A 15468-nucleotide genomic window follows, 5' to 3' on the forward strand; every position below is an offset into this window, starting at 1 on the left:
TTTTGGTTTTTCGAGACAGGGTTTCTCTATCTGTCCTGGAACTAGCTCTTGTAGACCAGGCTGGTCTCGAACTCACAGAGATCCGCCTGCCTCTGCCTCCCGAGTGCTGGGATTAAAGGCGTGCGCCACCACCGCCTGGCTATTTGTTTGTTTGTTTTACTTTTTGATAATTGCAAAGTAACCCACTACATGAATATTTCATATTTTGTTTGACAACTATATACATTGAGATTTCCAAACATGTTTATTTAGTTTTCCACAATAACAAGACTCCTAAAAAAATAATCTTATATAAGTAGAGAGAGATAAAGACATATGACGTGGGATGTCCTGTATATGTGTATATGTGTTGCTTTATTGGTTGATGAATAAAGCTGTTTCAACCAATGGCTGAACAGATCAAAGCAAGGCGGGAAATCTGAACAGAGATATATAAAGAGAGTAGGCAGAGTTAAAGAGAAGCCATGAAGCTGCCAAGGAAGAAAGACATCAGCCAAAACCTTACCCAGTAAGCCGCAGCTGCATGGCGAAACAGATTAAGAGAAATGGGTTAAATCAAAATATAAGAGCTAGCTAGAAATATGTTTGAGTCACTGGCTAAACAGTGTTTTAATTAATATAGTTTCTGTGTGATTATTCGGGTCTGAGCGGCTGGGAAACAAATGAGTGGTCTCCGCCAACAGATATATATGTAATTTTTGTAGAATAATTTCTTTTAAAGAGATGGTCTCACAAAGTAGCCCTAGGTACCTAGAATGTGGTATGTAGATCAGGCCTGCCTCTGCTTCCCAAGGGTGGGGATGAAGGGGTGTGCCACCAGGAAAGGACAGAACACATTTTTATAGTAAGGCACTGTGAACTAAAGGGGCTGCCTTTAGGTTTTGTCAAGGCAGGAGACAAAGCAGTAAGTGCTATGGCTCTGTTTAAAGTAAGCTGTCACATAAGTCAGGCAGCAAACTGGGAAAGCACAGGCATGGCTCTCATGCAATGTCACTTCTGCCCTTACGGGAGGATAAGTCCACCCAGTGGGCAGGAGTCAGGATAGGACCCTTAGCTCCTTCAGGGAGGACTGAGCTAACCTGAGGTGTGGAGAGGGGAGCCCTAGGGTGACGCAGGACACAGTTGCTGCCTTGAGAGAGTGGAGGACAGCAGGACAGGACTGCTCTTCTTGCAGTGGGCATACATGTCCCCACTTCTTTGCACAACGAGATGAGATCATCTCTGTGGCTTCTAGCACCGTTCCTGTACCTACCGGACAAATTCTGAACTTTCTCTTCAGCAGGCTAACTTCACTCTTGTTAGGAAATAGTGTCTAGTTACAATCTGCTTGTTGCTGAACAAAGTGCTGAACACCACACTCTAGCTTCATTCTGAGTGGTTAAGAGCAGAATCATCTCCTCCATCACCCTCCCTGCACCGACCACCATCTCCTCCGTCACCCTCCCTGCACCGACCACCATCTCCTCCGTCACCCTCCCTGCACCGACCACCATCTCCTCCCTCTCATTGCATGCACTGGCCTATACCCAGCACAGCTAAACTTTTGTTTTGTTTTTGCTTCTGCCGTGTTTCATTTTCATCTTTACTCTCCTTGATCCCTATTGTCTTACTTTTTTTTTTTTTAAGATGCTAGGGACTGAACTCCAGGGCCTTGTGCAAGGCAGATGAGTGCTCTACACTGAGGTATATTCATAGCTTTGTCTTTTAGATGCCTTATTAAAGCATGTGTGCATGTGTGTGTGTGTGTGTATGAATGATGGTGGTGCCACAAAGTACCTTTGGAGGTCAGAGGATAACATGGTCAGTTCTCACATTCTACCATGTGAGTCCCAGAACTCAAGTGTTCAGGCTTGGCAGCATGCACCTTTCTTCCCCAAGCCACCTTCCCATCCCTTGTCTTTTAAACCTTTGCCCCCAAACTGAGAGAGGTGATAATCCTTACTCTATTGAGAACCAACATCCTAGTGTGCAGAACATGGCTAAGTTACAGCTTAGTTGGAAACGGCATTCTCACCACCTGGCCTGGAAGCTGGGGTTACTGCAATCCCATCACGAATGCCCTTTAAAAGAAAAACAACACCTATTCAGGGAAAGCTAAGGGATTTTAGATTGCTCTAATTTCACTTATTCTTTATTTTTTTTTATTATTTGTGTGTGTGGGGGTGTACAGCACATGCAGACACATGTATGTACACGAGTGTGGAGGTTGGAGCTTGGCTTGGGTATCTTCCTTGGTTGCTCACTGGACCTGGAGCTTCCTGACCAGCAAGACTAGCTGGCCATGAAGCTTCGGGGATCCTCCAGTTTCTGCTTCCTGAAAGCTGAGATTACAAATGTCAACCAACATGCCAGGCTCCCTTTTAAGTGGGGACAGAATTTTAGATTACGTTTGTGTCCTAGGCCCTTTACCAGACTGAGCCATCTCCTCAGCCCAATTGCAGTCACTAACAACCACCTACTGAATACACAGGAACACTGAAATGGCCAGTGAGATCAGGAATCTAAAGAGGATATTTATTCAGAAAATTTTACAGGTCTAGAACCTTATGTTGGGGTTACTGTCCTCTGGTCCCCTCTTCTGTGGAGTGTTAGTGACTGTGGAACCCTTTCAATCTCTTTCCCTCTTTGGGCCCAATCTATGTACTCAGTACTTGTCTGATGACACAATGCACCTTTCCAAGCCGCACACAATCTACCTGCTGGCAAACACCTGCAAACAGGACTTCAAAATAAATTCCTCCATCTTTAAGATAAAAGGTAGCAGATAACATTATTTTTTTTTGAGCCAGACTGACGTGTAGCTCGGTCTGCTCTCAAACTTGTTAGGTACCAGAGAATGACCTTGAATTTCCGACCCTCTTGCCCTCAACACCACGCCCCTTGACCCGTAAGAGGAGCTACTAGTGGAGGCAGCAGGCAGGTTCCACCGGCCTGGTTTCCTGTGGTGCAAGGGGGCTGACCTTGCTCAGGACAGGAAGTACTGTCAAATGAGCTCCAGGACCCAGCCCCAAAGACAGCAAGGAGAACTCAAACATACACCACACCTAAGCGATTTAGGGAAACCCACAACACCCACGCTGTGGGTTAAGGAACTCATCATCCGCTATGCCGACGCTACGGAGACGGACTGGAAGACGCACAGGGAGGACCGTGGAGGGGGAGGCGAACCCCACTGCAAAGGAGGGGAAACTGTCATTTCCTCCAGCGCACGCTCCCACGTGCGGCCCAGACCCGCCACGCCCCCGCAAGGCCCCTCGCTGTCGGGGCTCACCCACCCGTGGGCGCCGCGTGGCCTCCGCCGCCGGATCGCGGCCGCTCCGGAGGAAGGCGGCTGAGAGAAGAGGCTGGTGAGCGGGCAGAAGGCCCATGGCGCCGCCGCAGGCCCGCTGTCCCGGGACGGTGGTTCCCCGGGACGGCGGCTCCCGGCGACCGCTTGCGGGGCCCGCGCGGGAGCCCAGTCCGCCCAGCCGCCGCCTCGGGCCGTTGGCGCCGCGGCCCCACCCCTCGCGAGGCTGCGCCCCGCCCCGTCATCCTCCGGCCGTCGAACCCCGCCAGTCGCGGCCCGAGGCATCCGCCCGCCCGCGGGGGAAGCCGACCCGACGGCGGCGTCGCCAAGGCTGCGGAGCCGGGCCGCCATACCTGCACTTTCCTCCGCCCGGCTGTGTTCTGCCGGTGATGGGCCGCCATCTTGCATGTTGACACTCCGACGTCACTTCCGGGAGAGGCTCGGCGCCGGCGGATGTCCCTCCCTGTTCCCTTGGTTGGGCAGAAGGTAGGCAGGGCGTAGGCTTTCCGGCCGCTTGCACCTCGGAGAAGGAGCCACGTGCGAACTGTAACGCTGCTGGAGGCAGAGCCGCCGCAGACGCCAGCATGCAGAAGAGAGGCTGCCCCAGCTTTATTATGAATATTTTTTAATTTAAATTTTATCGCTTATTTGTGTTTTGTCAGAATGTATGTATGTGCGCTGTGAGCACGCAGTACCCAGTGAGGTCAGAAGATGGCGTCGGATCCCGTGGACCGGAGTTACAGTTGTTCGTAAGCATTACGTGGGTTGTGGGAGTCGAACTCAAGTCCTCTGCAGGAGCAGCTAGTGCTCTTAGGCTCTGTGCCATGTCTTCAATTCATCTCCATATTTGTAGCTTTTAAATTAAAAACAAAAAAACAAAAGCAAAACTTTTTTGTTGTTATTTTCTGAGGCATGGTCTTACTGTGTAGAATATGCTGGCTAGGGTGTGCTATGTATGTATGTATGTATGTATGTATGTATGTATGTATGTATGTATGAATGACTTCAGACTCATTCAGAGGTCAGAAAACAACTGTGGGAGCCGGTTCTCTCCTTTCAGTATGTGGGTCTTGAGGCTCTAACTCTGGTTTGGCAGAGGGCACCTTTACCCAGTGAGCTATCTCACCAGACCCCATACTCAAGTGCTGGAATTACAGACTTGTGCCACTATAGCTGGTAATACGGGTCTTAGAAGTTAAGCGAGGTAATGTTAGCATTGTCCCTGATTGGAGACAGTCAAAATATTTCAAATCATCACCTTGGCTAGGAAATACGGCCAAAGTATTATAACTGTGGGGGCCAGCCATGATAAGCTAAGTAGGGACAGGTCACCCAAAGGAGATTCTTTACTTCCAACCATTATCACCGGCCAGAGTAAAACTCGGTCATCGATAAATTTAATAAGAGGCCTGAGCTGGCTGCAGAAAGAACCCCAATCTGAGATTACCTAGCACCACTCAGAACAGACCATTCAAAGGAAATGCCTGGCATTCCAACCGCTGTAGATAGGATCTCCTGCCAGCACACACTCACCAGGACACCCCTAGACAAATGTCAGCCAATCAGGGGTTCTAAACCTCAGAAACCCCTCACTCTCGCCCTTACTACTATAAATACCCAATTCCAGGGACTAAAGAAATGGCTCAGGGGTTAAGAGCACTGACTGCTCTTCCAGAGGACCCGGGAATTGCACTCATATGGCAGCTCACAACTGTCTCAAAATCTAGTTCCAGGGCATCTGACACCTTCACACCAATGCACATAAAATAAAGTTAAATAAATGATAAAAAATTTAAAAAAGATCCTGAACAAAATATTAAAAAAAATTCTAACTGAGCTTGGAGCTCTCTGGTTGTTCCAATGTGTTGGACATGTGGAGAGACCGAGTTTGCAAACTTGAGTAAAATAAAGGCTCTTTGCTTTTACATATGGGACTCGGTCTCCTTATTGGCTTTTGCGGGGACTTCACGGATTTGGGCATAACAATAACCCCTATGGAAACCTACTACCTTTGTAAACTATTTTTAAAAATATAATGGGTCTGGAGAGACAGCTGAGAAAATAAGAGCACTTGTTACTCTTGAAGAAGGCTAGGTTGGTTCCTAGCATCCCTCCACCTGGGCACTCCTAAGTGTCTGTAATTCTAATTCCAAAGGCCCTCTCCTGGCCTCCACAGGTACTGCATGCAGATGGCATACCCACACATGCAGGCAAAACACTCATACACATAAAAGAAGTCAATCTTCAAAAGAAAATACATATACAAAAATAGAAATTCGAATATAGATACCCTGCATCAATGGATGATTATTTTCCCAGAAGACATGGTTTATTAAATGAAAATCTCAATTCCAGGCATGGGAGAGCTTCCTTTGACTCAGGGTCGGGAAGCCCTAGAGGCCCTCCAAACAATACAGGCTATTGCTACTGTTCTTGGTTGCCCGCCAAAACTAAGTAGTAAGACACTATTGCTGAAGATGCTATACACTTTCGTAGCTGAACGTAGGAACATCCAGGCAGAACTGACCTGGAAATTTCCTCCCTGATGACCAGCCTTCATAGTGGAAGAAGGTGCAGGCGCTGTGCAGGCTGTTAGGGAAGAGAGAGCATCCATGATATCCCTGCAGACAACCCTGCCAGGCAAGATGTGCCGCTGGTGTGGTGGCCTGACAGTTACGGGGGGAACCAGCTACTTTTGAATTCAGGCCTGGTCCTCTGAACCTGGTCCTGTAAATCCCCTGGCTCGGGAGGCCATGGCCCCAAGGAGGAACCTGCTACTGTTGATATTCTAAACTACAAGTTGTCATACTTCCTTCTGGATGTTTCTGTCCACGAATTGGTACTGTCCTCAGCCATGGCCAGAGGCGCCTCTTTTTGTGGTGAGCAGCAGTTAAAGCAGAGACTCAGAGAGTGGGCAATAAGTGACTGTAAGTGCTTAGTCCTAAAGAGACGTCTGACAAAGGGTGGAAGGAGCTAAGAGCTGCAGAATGGGGTGGAGCCTGCGGAATTCTGTCTTTTGGCCAGCATCCAGTGAAATCGCTGCAGCTGTAGGTACTGCAAAGGTCTGCGAACATTCCAGCAGGCGGCTCTGAGTGTGCTCAGTGGGCCATCAACACACGGGAAGGACACGGAGGCGAGAAGTGTGCTGAGTGTCCAGAGGAGTTGGGGAAGGACATAGGGTTCCTGGGGGAGTGGGAAGGAGGAGATAGGGTTCCTTGGGGGGATGGAAGAGGTGAGTTGGGGCTGCCTAAAATCAAGAAAACACACATGAAGTTGTCTAAGGGTGAGTAAAACATACTCTATTAAAATAATCATATAATTGTGTAGCATGTGCTTGACATGTAATAAGTGCAATAAAATTACTGCCTCTCAAAGTGAAAGTGGGCTAGTGATATAACTCAGCAGGAACTGAACTCTGGTCCTCTGGAAGAAGAGCCAATGCTATTAACCACCAAGCTATCTCCCCATCCTTGTGATACATCCTTTAGATTGTTTTTATTTTGCCCACTTGATATGGGTCCCATCCCCTGCAATCTCCGTGTTTTCCCATAGAAACTCTAAGAAGACACTGGAGATGTTTATGTCCAAACATAAATGTATGATGTTTTCGTCTGTCAGAGAGACTTGCTTTATGCCGTCTTGAAATTTCCCTTCCAAGTGAGAAGAAACCAGTGTGCAGCAGCTAGCTTATTCCTGAACACAGCCACTACCTCGGAGCTGGTTTCGTGAATGCTCAGTCCAGATCTCTCACTGGAGGGCAGCAGAGAGCCATCCATGCAGTCCTTGATTTGGAAGTCACTGTCTGGGACAGACCTTAGCATGTTCGATACTTGTTCCCCACAGATGAAAAGTCACAAAGTACCCCTACAAGAAATGTATTTTCTTTCATAAAAATGCCGTAATTTATTAGGAGGACAAGTGAAAATAAAGCATAATTTGGTAAGGTCAGCAGGTCCCTGAGTGTAAGCCACTCAGATTAACAGTGTTTGGAAAAAGATTGCACATTCACCAAACACATACAGTTTCTTTCTTACCATTATTCGTTAAACCAAACAGTTTTTACATAGCATTTGAATTTTACTCCTAGAGATGGTTTAGAGTGTACAGGGAGCTTCCACACTGTGCTTTATAAGATCCTTAAGCATCCCAGAATTTTGGTACCCAAGGGAGGCTTGAAACTTAGTCACCATAGATAAGAGGAGTAACTTGACGATTTACCAAGGAGATAAAATAAAAACATTGTAACGACACTGCCACAAATGTTCTCTTTTTGGCGTGTGGTTTTTATGGGCCGAGGCTTTAAAGCTTGGGGCAGAAGCATGTAGTAGGTGTGAATTTTACCCACAGACTTGTACATGTCCAAGGAGATGCCATAGCAGGTTATTAAACTTAAGTGTAATCCTGGGCCGTCAAGAGGGCTTAGCAGGTAGAGGGGCTTGCTGCCAAGCCTGAGGGAACCCGCATGGTGGAAGGAGAGAAGTAACTCTTGCCAGTTGACTTCTGACCCCCACACGCGTGCTGTGTTGGCCCCAGGTGTCAGGGTACATTTTAAAACTCAAACTAAGTGTACTTTGAGGCTCCCACCCAATCAAAATGATGGGGACTTCCTCCTCAGTGGCAGTCAAAACACCTGTGGCTACAGCAATTGTAAAGTCACACGTTAATCTCAGGATCACACTTGGGGGGGGGGCACCAAAAACCCTGAAACCACAGTGTTTAGAACCCAGTGCCTCAGAAATATGGTCCTTTGGAAGTGACAGTCAAGCCAGTAGCCTTTTCTTCCATTTGGAGTGGCCATTACCAGCACTGGGAATCCTAGAACCGGTAGAGCTAGCCCCAATACCATTATCAACCTTGGTGTTGTCTGTGATACTCCTGGTTTTCGTTCATTCCGAGCTAGCCCTGAGCACCAGCATCAGCATGGCTGCTGTCTGTGATGCTCATGGTTTTCGTTCCTTGCAGCACCCGTTTACTCTCACTGACCCCTCCCCCAGCCTCGAAAGGGCAAAAGGGCGTTGAGTTGTCTTCTGGTGCCTCACCCCACCTAACGTTTTAATGGACTGTCTTCAGTGGTCTTGGCTTTCACTAGAGTCCAGATGAGAACATATCCTGAGGAGTTCCTGCTTTTTGCTGGGCAACATAAACCACCCCTGAGACCAGCAAGCTCTGTGGATTAACGACCATCAGTGGAAGCTGAGGAAGGAAGGAAAATTACAAGCAGAGCTGAGACCTGCCAAATCTTCAACAAATCAGCCCTCCCCCGAAGCTGGAGTCTAATACTATTCTGTTCCTCGTAATCTCCCAGCAGAAGCCACAGGCATTCTTCATGCCTCCGAGCACCTTCAAACTGCATTGAAAACCAGGCCCGCAAGTCTGGAAATCTCCCTTCACTAATTTGTTGTACACAAATGCCCAAAGAAGCCTTTGAATGGTAAATGTGGTGGGAGGGGCAGTTTCCATGGCAACAGTCCAATGCATCCTTTTCTCCTGAAAGCCAATTAGGTCTTCATTGCTGAGCTGCTGTGCATGAGAAGGTGAGGGGCCGGGGCCTTGTGCGAGGAGGAGGGGTGAAGTCCTGAGCACCTGGAGCTGCATCCCGAGCCCACTGAGCTGTGCTTTGGCCTCCTTTGGTTGCCCTGGACCACTTGGGGAAATACATTTGCAGCACACACAACAAAGAACTGGTTTCTTTAATAATACAAAGAATGATTATGAACTAACAACACAGAATACATCAAAACACAATAGAAAAAAAATGAGCAAAGGACATGAATAGGTACCGTGCAGAAAAAGAGATGATTGAATTTGTATGGGAATGTCCTTAATCTTATTCATAATGAAGAAAATATGTGTTTAAGGGAGCACCACTTTTCTCCTACAGCTCAGAAAAGACCTGAAGGTTTCATGAGACACTGTGTTCAGGTGATGTGGGAAAGCCATCGTTTACCTATTCAGAGGGTAATTCAATATAATCACCCAGAAAGTGACTTAGCGGTTCCTTTTCTAGCAATTCATCCTCCAGCTGTACTTATAGTTATACGGGGAAAGCATTGTTGGAGAAAATGATGGGGACAGATCAAAGGAATGATTGGTAGGATTGTAAAGATGCAGACAGCCAATGTGTCTGTCACGTACCAATAGTGCAGCTGAGGGAGTGGTAGGGAATGGCCAGCCTTCTATCTTAGTTTAGCCTGAGATAGGAGTAGGATTAGTTGCTTTTCTCTTAGTTAAATACCAGACAGATCCTGGGCGTGGTGGTATATGCCTTTGATCTCAGCAGCTAAGAGGAAGCAGGCAGATGTCTGTGAGTTTGAGGCCAGCAGTGTCTACATACATAGTTCTGGGACTGCCAGTCAGCAGAGAAATCCTGTCTCAAAACCAAAGCCCCGACACCTGACAAAAGCAACTTGAGATAGAAGGGTTCATTCTGGCCACAGTCTGAGGGATGCAGTCCACAGTGGTGGAATCCACGCTGGTGGGAGAGTTGGTGCAGGGGCCTGAGGGCACAGCCGATTATACTGGGTCTGGAGTCGGGACCCAAACCCATGTGTGGTGGTCTCTCCACCCGAGTTAACCAAATTTGGACCGTCCTTCCCAGACATGCCTAGACATTTGTCTTTTAATGATCCTGTCAGGTTGACAGTCAGGGTCACAATCAGCTTAAGATGCAATCTCAGGTGAGTATAAAGAAGATGCCATGAGCAGCTGAAGGAAGAAAAGTCTCCTGAGAACTGGTTCTAGGTCCCCAGTCAGCTCCATACTGTCAGGGCATGGGTTCTAGGTCACAGCCGGCTCCACTGTGTCAGGGTATGGGTTCTAGGTCACCCAGTCGGCTCCATAGTGTCTCCTCTCTTCTTCCGCAGGAATCCATGACTGACTCCAAACATACTAAGGCAGATCTTTAGCAAGACTATCCTGAGAGCTTGTAAGTGAGCAGTTGGGTGGATTTCAGTTCTAGAGGGTGAGAGGTAAGCCGGCCACAGCAACCACTTTGGTGAAACTATGAGGCATGCTGGGAACAGATCTTGTACCACAGTTTTGGAATAAGAGTTTGGTGTACTGTCTAGTTTTATGTCAACCTGACACTCGCTAGAGTCATCAGAGAGGAAGGAGATTCAGTTGAGATCTGGTTGTAAGGCATTTTCTTAATTAGTGACTAACGGGGGAGGGCCCAGCTCATTGTGAGTGACGTTTTCTCTGGGCTGGTGGTCCTGGGTTCTATAAGGAAGCAGGCTGAGCAAGCCACATGGAGCAAGTCAGTAAGCAGCTCCCCTCCATGGCCTCTGCATCAGCTCCTGCCCCCAGGTTCCTGCTCTGTTGGAGTTCCCGTCCTGACTTCCTTCAGTGATGGACTATGATGTGCGAGTGGAAGCCACATAAACCCTTTATTCCCTAACTTGCCTTTGGTTATGGTGTTTTATCACAGCAGCAGAAACCCTAACTAAGACACTTGGTGAGGATTTTCCACAGACTAAATGTGTGGGGAGTACCTGGGAGAGAGTCAGCCTGTGGCTGTGCCAAGTCTCACTCCAGAAGGAATATTTGCAGGGTGGTTCAGTTGGTAAAGTGCTTGCCTTGCAAGCATGAGGACCTGGATTTGATCCCCAGAACCCACATTTAAAAAGGTTACATGTGGAGGCCACAGATGTCTCGGCAGGTTGGAACACTTGGTACCATGCCTGACAAACTGAGGTGGATTCCCAGGACCCGCAAGGTCAGAAGAAAGAACCAGCTTCTACAGGTTCTCCTCTTACCTCTTTCTCAGACTCCATCATATGTGTGTGTGCTGGGTCCAGGGAACATGCATGGTGGAAAGAACTGACTTCTACAAGTTGTCCTCCATACACACTCCATGCAGTGTATGTGCTCAAGCATATGCATGTACACACGCCAACGCGCGCGCACACACACCCATGCACACGTATAGAGAGGTACATAGGTAGATAAGACAGATAGTCACACAGATAGGACCAGGCATGGGTTCCACACCTACAATTTTAGCACTTGGCTGGTAGAGGGAGGAGGATCAGGAGTTTAAGGTCATCCTTGGCTACCCTGTGAATTCAAGGCCAGCTTGGGATTCATAACCCTTTTTCAAAATAAAAGCAAATGAACACACTGAATCCCTAGACCCAAAAGGAACTAACCCTTCCCAAGTAACTTACTGGTATTCCAGAGCAGAGCCCAGGAATTCAGGAACACAGAAATATCCACTGATATGCACCAATGTAAATTTCACAGTTGCTACCTTCCCGTACAAAGTGGCCAGGCAAATGGAGAGGCAAGAAAATATGACCGATAGTGATGGTAGAAATCATGCCGTTGAAACACCCAGACTGGACAGAGATACTATAATTAAACAGAGAAGCTAAGGTAGTTATTAAAACTGAACACATGTGTTGGGAAAATTAAGTACAGATGTGGAATATACAAAAAGGGTCAAACAGAGCTAGTGTGGACAAACTGGAAGGAAAAAACCTAGGGCAATGCACCAGGCTTTTTCTGTTAGGCCACCAGCCAGCTCCCAAGTCATGAAGTGGAGACTTTCTAGTTTTGAATGTTCGGTCTAGCTTGGGCTCGTTTCTGGCTAGCTCTTTTAACTATGTTAACCTGTTTCTCAGCATCTACCTTTTGCCTCTGTATTCTCACTTTCACTGCTTCTGCCCATCTGGCGGGCTGCTCACTACTGACTTCTTGCCACAGGTGTGTCCCTCTCTTTCTCCATCGTTTTCTCCTCCTCCTGAGCCTAGACTTCTCCTTTGATTTATCCTCTCTGCCCACCAGCCTCGCTTATCCCTCTCCTGCCTAGTTATTGGCCATTCAGCTCTTTATTAGACCAATTAGGTGCCTTTGGAAGGCAAAATGAAACAGAGGTGACACATCTTTACATAAGTAATTACCCATTCTTACATCGTTAAAAAGTGCAGCACAAACAAATGTAGCAGATCTCTGCGGGGTGAGCAAATGTGCACAACAGGGAGCACAGCAAGAGTGCCCAAGGAGAGGAAGAGCAGAAAGAGACCGTGAGAAAACCTCGGAAGGGGCTGGAGAGATGGCTCAGCAGCTAGAATGCCGGCCACTCTTGCAGAAGACCCCAATTCAGTTCCCACACCCACTTAGGGAGGTTCACAACCACCTGTAACTCCAGAGGATCCAAGAACCTCTTCCAACCCCCACAGACACTACACTTCCATGGAGATATCCACACCTCTCCTGGATGAATAGATGATTAAAAATAAATAGATCGTGCTTGCTGCGGCAGCACATATACTAAAATTGGAATGATACAGAGAAGATTCTCATGGCCCCTGTGCAAGGATGACGCGCAAATTCGTGATGCATTCCATATCTAAAAATAAATAATAAATAAATAAATAAATAAATAAACCTTTAAAAAAAGTTGAAGATGCCATGTTGAGTCAGGAGGATTGCAGGTTGCAGATCAGCCTGGGCTGTGTAGTAAAACCCTATGTGAAAAAGCTAAAGAGATAACGAATGAACATTCCACAAGGTTGGTGGAAACTAGAACTTTATGGATTCAAGATCCTCCAGTGAACATGCACACACACTCACACACAAAACAACATGGAGGATACCATAGTTACTTAAAACCAGTGATACAGCTGGGTGGTGGTGGCGCACACCTTTGATCCCAGCACTCAGGAGGCAGGGGCAGGTGGATCCTTGTGAGTGCGAGGCCAGCCTGGTCTACAGAGTAAGTTCCAGGACAGTCAGGGCTACTCAGAGAAACCCTGTCTCAAAAACTAAAAACAAACAAAACAAAAAACAGTGATAAAGAGAAAAATCTTAAGAGCAACTTTAAATTTCAGGTATCTTGTTTTTAGAAGCCATTTTCTGTGCATGTGTAGTGTGTGTGTGTGTGTGTGTGTGTGTACACTTGCCCTAGCATGGATTTGGAGGTCAGAGAACATCATTGGATGTTGGTCCTCACCTTCTATCTTGTGTGTGACATGGTGCCCTGCTCACCATTTCTTCCCTCACACTATGCCAGCATCCAGGAATTCTGTCTCAGTCTTACCGCAGGAGGCCTGGGAGTACAAGTGCTTGCTACAAACCCTAGGTTTCAAATACTTTGTTTGAAATAATTCTAACAAGAAGATAGTTGTCTTAGGATGACATAGTTATTGTACATGGGATGACTCAGCATTTATTACGGGTCTGGAGACTGAGAAGTTCAAAATCCAGGCAGATCTTCTAACCGGGCGTCAAGACTAAACTTGGCAATGACTGGCCGTCTTTGTTTCTGCTCCCTGTGTGACCTGCTGCCTGGAGCGGAGAGAGATGGCAGACCGCTAGGATGGCAATCTGCGCTGTGATAGCAACGTTGTGACGGGATCTAGAATCACCCAGCAGATGCATCTTGGTGTATGTCTCTAGGGAGGTTCCTCGCCTGGGTTTACTGAAGTAGAAAGATCCACCCTAAATGTGAGCAGAACCATTCATTCCAGGGACTGGTTGCTCCAGAGTGAATGGAAATTAGAACATGAGCCAGCAGCAGCGTTCATCTCTGCTTCCTGACTGCATTTGCGCCGTGACCAGCCACCTGCTGCTATGCCTTTGCAACCTTAGTGGATTGCACCCCAAAACTGTGAGCCCAAATAAATCCTTCTTTTCTCTGGTGCTTCTGCCAGGTGTTTTATAACAGGGAGGAGAAAGCAACTAATGCAGTTCCTTCTCAGATGGTGGCGTTCTGAACAAATCATGGCTCGAACGTCTAAGTCCTCCTCAGAGCTGGTGTCTGAGGAACGCTTGTTTCAAGTCTGCAGCTCTCACTGTATCATCTCACACAAAGAAGATGGCAGGGAGAGAAGAAATAAGCTCTCGTGTGTTTTATTTAAACATTGGCTTAGCACACACGCACACCCATGTGCGCACACACACACACACACACACACACACACACACACACGCGCATAGGTTGTAGTTGCCCTCCAAAGACAGAAGATGGCGTAAGAGGTCTGGAGTTGGAGTTACAGGTAGTTGTGATCCATTTGATGTGGGTGCTGGGAACTGAACTCTGGTCCTCTGTGAGAACCATACCCCGCCCCTCCCCACTCCGTGTTTCCAAGAATGCTAATCCTATTCAATTCCTAATTGTTCCTCACTGGTTTCCTGATGCTCTCATCATCATATTGATGTTATGAACTCAATATTTAAATGAGGGAGACAGAAGCTTCATCCTATGGATGTGGCTGGGCGGGGGAGGGGGGAGAGCTCTTGCTTTGCATCCAGAAACTTCTTTCAGACATAACCAAGGCTGGAGCAAGTTAGCTCCAGTACCTGACATGGTGGGTGGAACATGGAAGGGTGCCCTGTGTCAGAAGGCAAAGAGCGCAGGGAGCAGGCACTTCTACTGCTTCTGTGTACAGACCCTGAGCTGAAGTAGGTGCTGCAGCCTGCACCCCACACTTCATCTGCCTTAGGGATTGCCCTCCAGCAGCTGAGGACACCCTGGCCACTGAGACCTGGAAAGCACGCTGTTTGCCTTCCTGACCGTGGCAGCCCGGGACCAATGTCTGACTGGGTTGGAGGAAAAGCCCTTGCCTTTTCCAAGGTGGACTCTGTGTTACAAACTACCTTACGGAGCTCCTGTGGGATTGAAATGAAGGCTAACCTCTTCTGAAACACATTATTCCTCTCTCTCTCTCTCTCTCTCTCTCTCTCTCTCTCTCTCTCTCTCTCTCTCTCTCTCTCTCTCTGTGTGTGTGTGTGTGTAAGACTGTGAAGGCCCAAAGAGGGCAAAGGTCAGAGAGTTTGGGACTTGTTTTTAGTTCATTGACAATTAACTCAAACAAAGGTAAATCAGAGTTCTGCTCAGTCAAGGCTATTGTCAACAGGTGTGGCCAGTCGCCAGACCTCGTGCTCCTGAAATAGGGAAGTAGCTGGTTCCTGCCTAAAACAAAAGTCTAAAGATCCAACCAAGTTCCAGGTCCCTTTATGGAAATAACTTGGGATTCCACGCAGGGAGTGGTTTGCCTACGGAGTGTTTGGTCTAGGGCTTGAGTCAAGGGCCTGAGGGGTGACTGTACCCCAAGACTTTCAATTTGTATGTTAATGCAGTCCTACCTAGTTCTGCTACCTACCTTTTGAAATCAGGGGTATATTAACCAGTTGAAAACTAAACACGGACGAATTTTCAGTACTCACAAAAACTCCCTCCT

General features: G+C 47.5%; 1 protein-coding gene and 1 non-coding gene across 4 annotated transcripts in view; one reads left to right on the top strand and one right to left on the bottom strand.

Moving 5' to 3' along the window:
• Wdr48 (WD repeat domain 48) overlaps positions 1-3738 on the bottom strand; it is a 37507-nt gene extending 33769 nt beyond the window's left edge. The window contains exons 1-2 of one of the 3 annotated variants that reach the window (XM_050141570.1): positions 3640-3686; positions 1943-2060 (exon numbers count right to left, since the gene is read on the bottom strand). In XM_050141570.1, the coding sequence (XP_049997527.1) occupies positions 1943-1960 (18 nt within the window). In that variant the 5' untranslated portion in view covers positions 1961-2060; positions 3640-3686. Of the gene's footprint in view, positions 1-1942; positions 2061-3275; positions 3540-3639 lie in introns of those variants that run through there. The other 2 variants (XM_050141569.1, XM_050141568.1) reach the window with 2 other exon arrangements.
• An 8794-nt stretch (positions 3739-12532) lies between these two features.
• LOC126501238 (U6 spliceosomal RNA) lies at positions 12533-12639 on the top strand. Its single transcript, XR_007591593.1, has one exon. It is a non-coding gene; the product is annotated as a U6 spliceosomal RNA (small nuclear RNA).
• The last annotated feature ends 2829 nt before the right edge of the window (positions 12640-15468 follow it).

This window comes from Alexandromys fortis, unplaced genomic scaffold (genome assembly GCF_014885135.2).
Source record: "Alexandromys fortis isolate MF-2015 unplaced genomic scaffold, M_Fortis_MF-2015_v1.1 scaffold_44, whole genome shotgun sequence".
In the NCBI taxonomy this organism is placed as follows: Eukaryota; Metazoa; Chordata; class Mammalia; order Rodentia; family Cricetidae; genus Alexandromys; species Alexandromys fortis.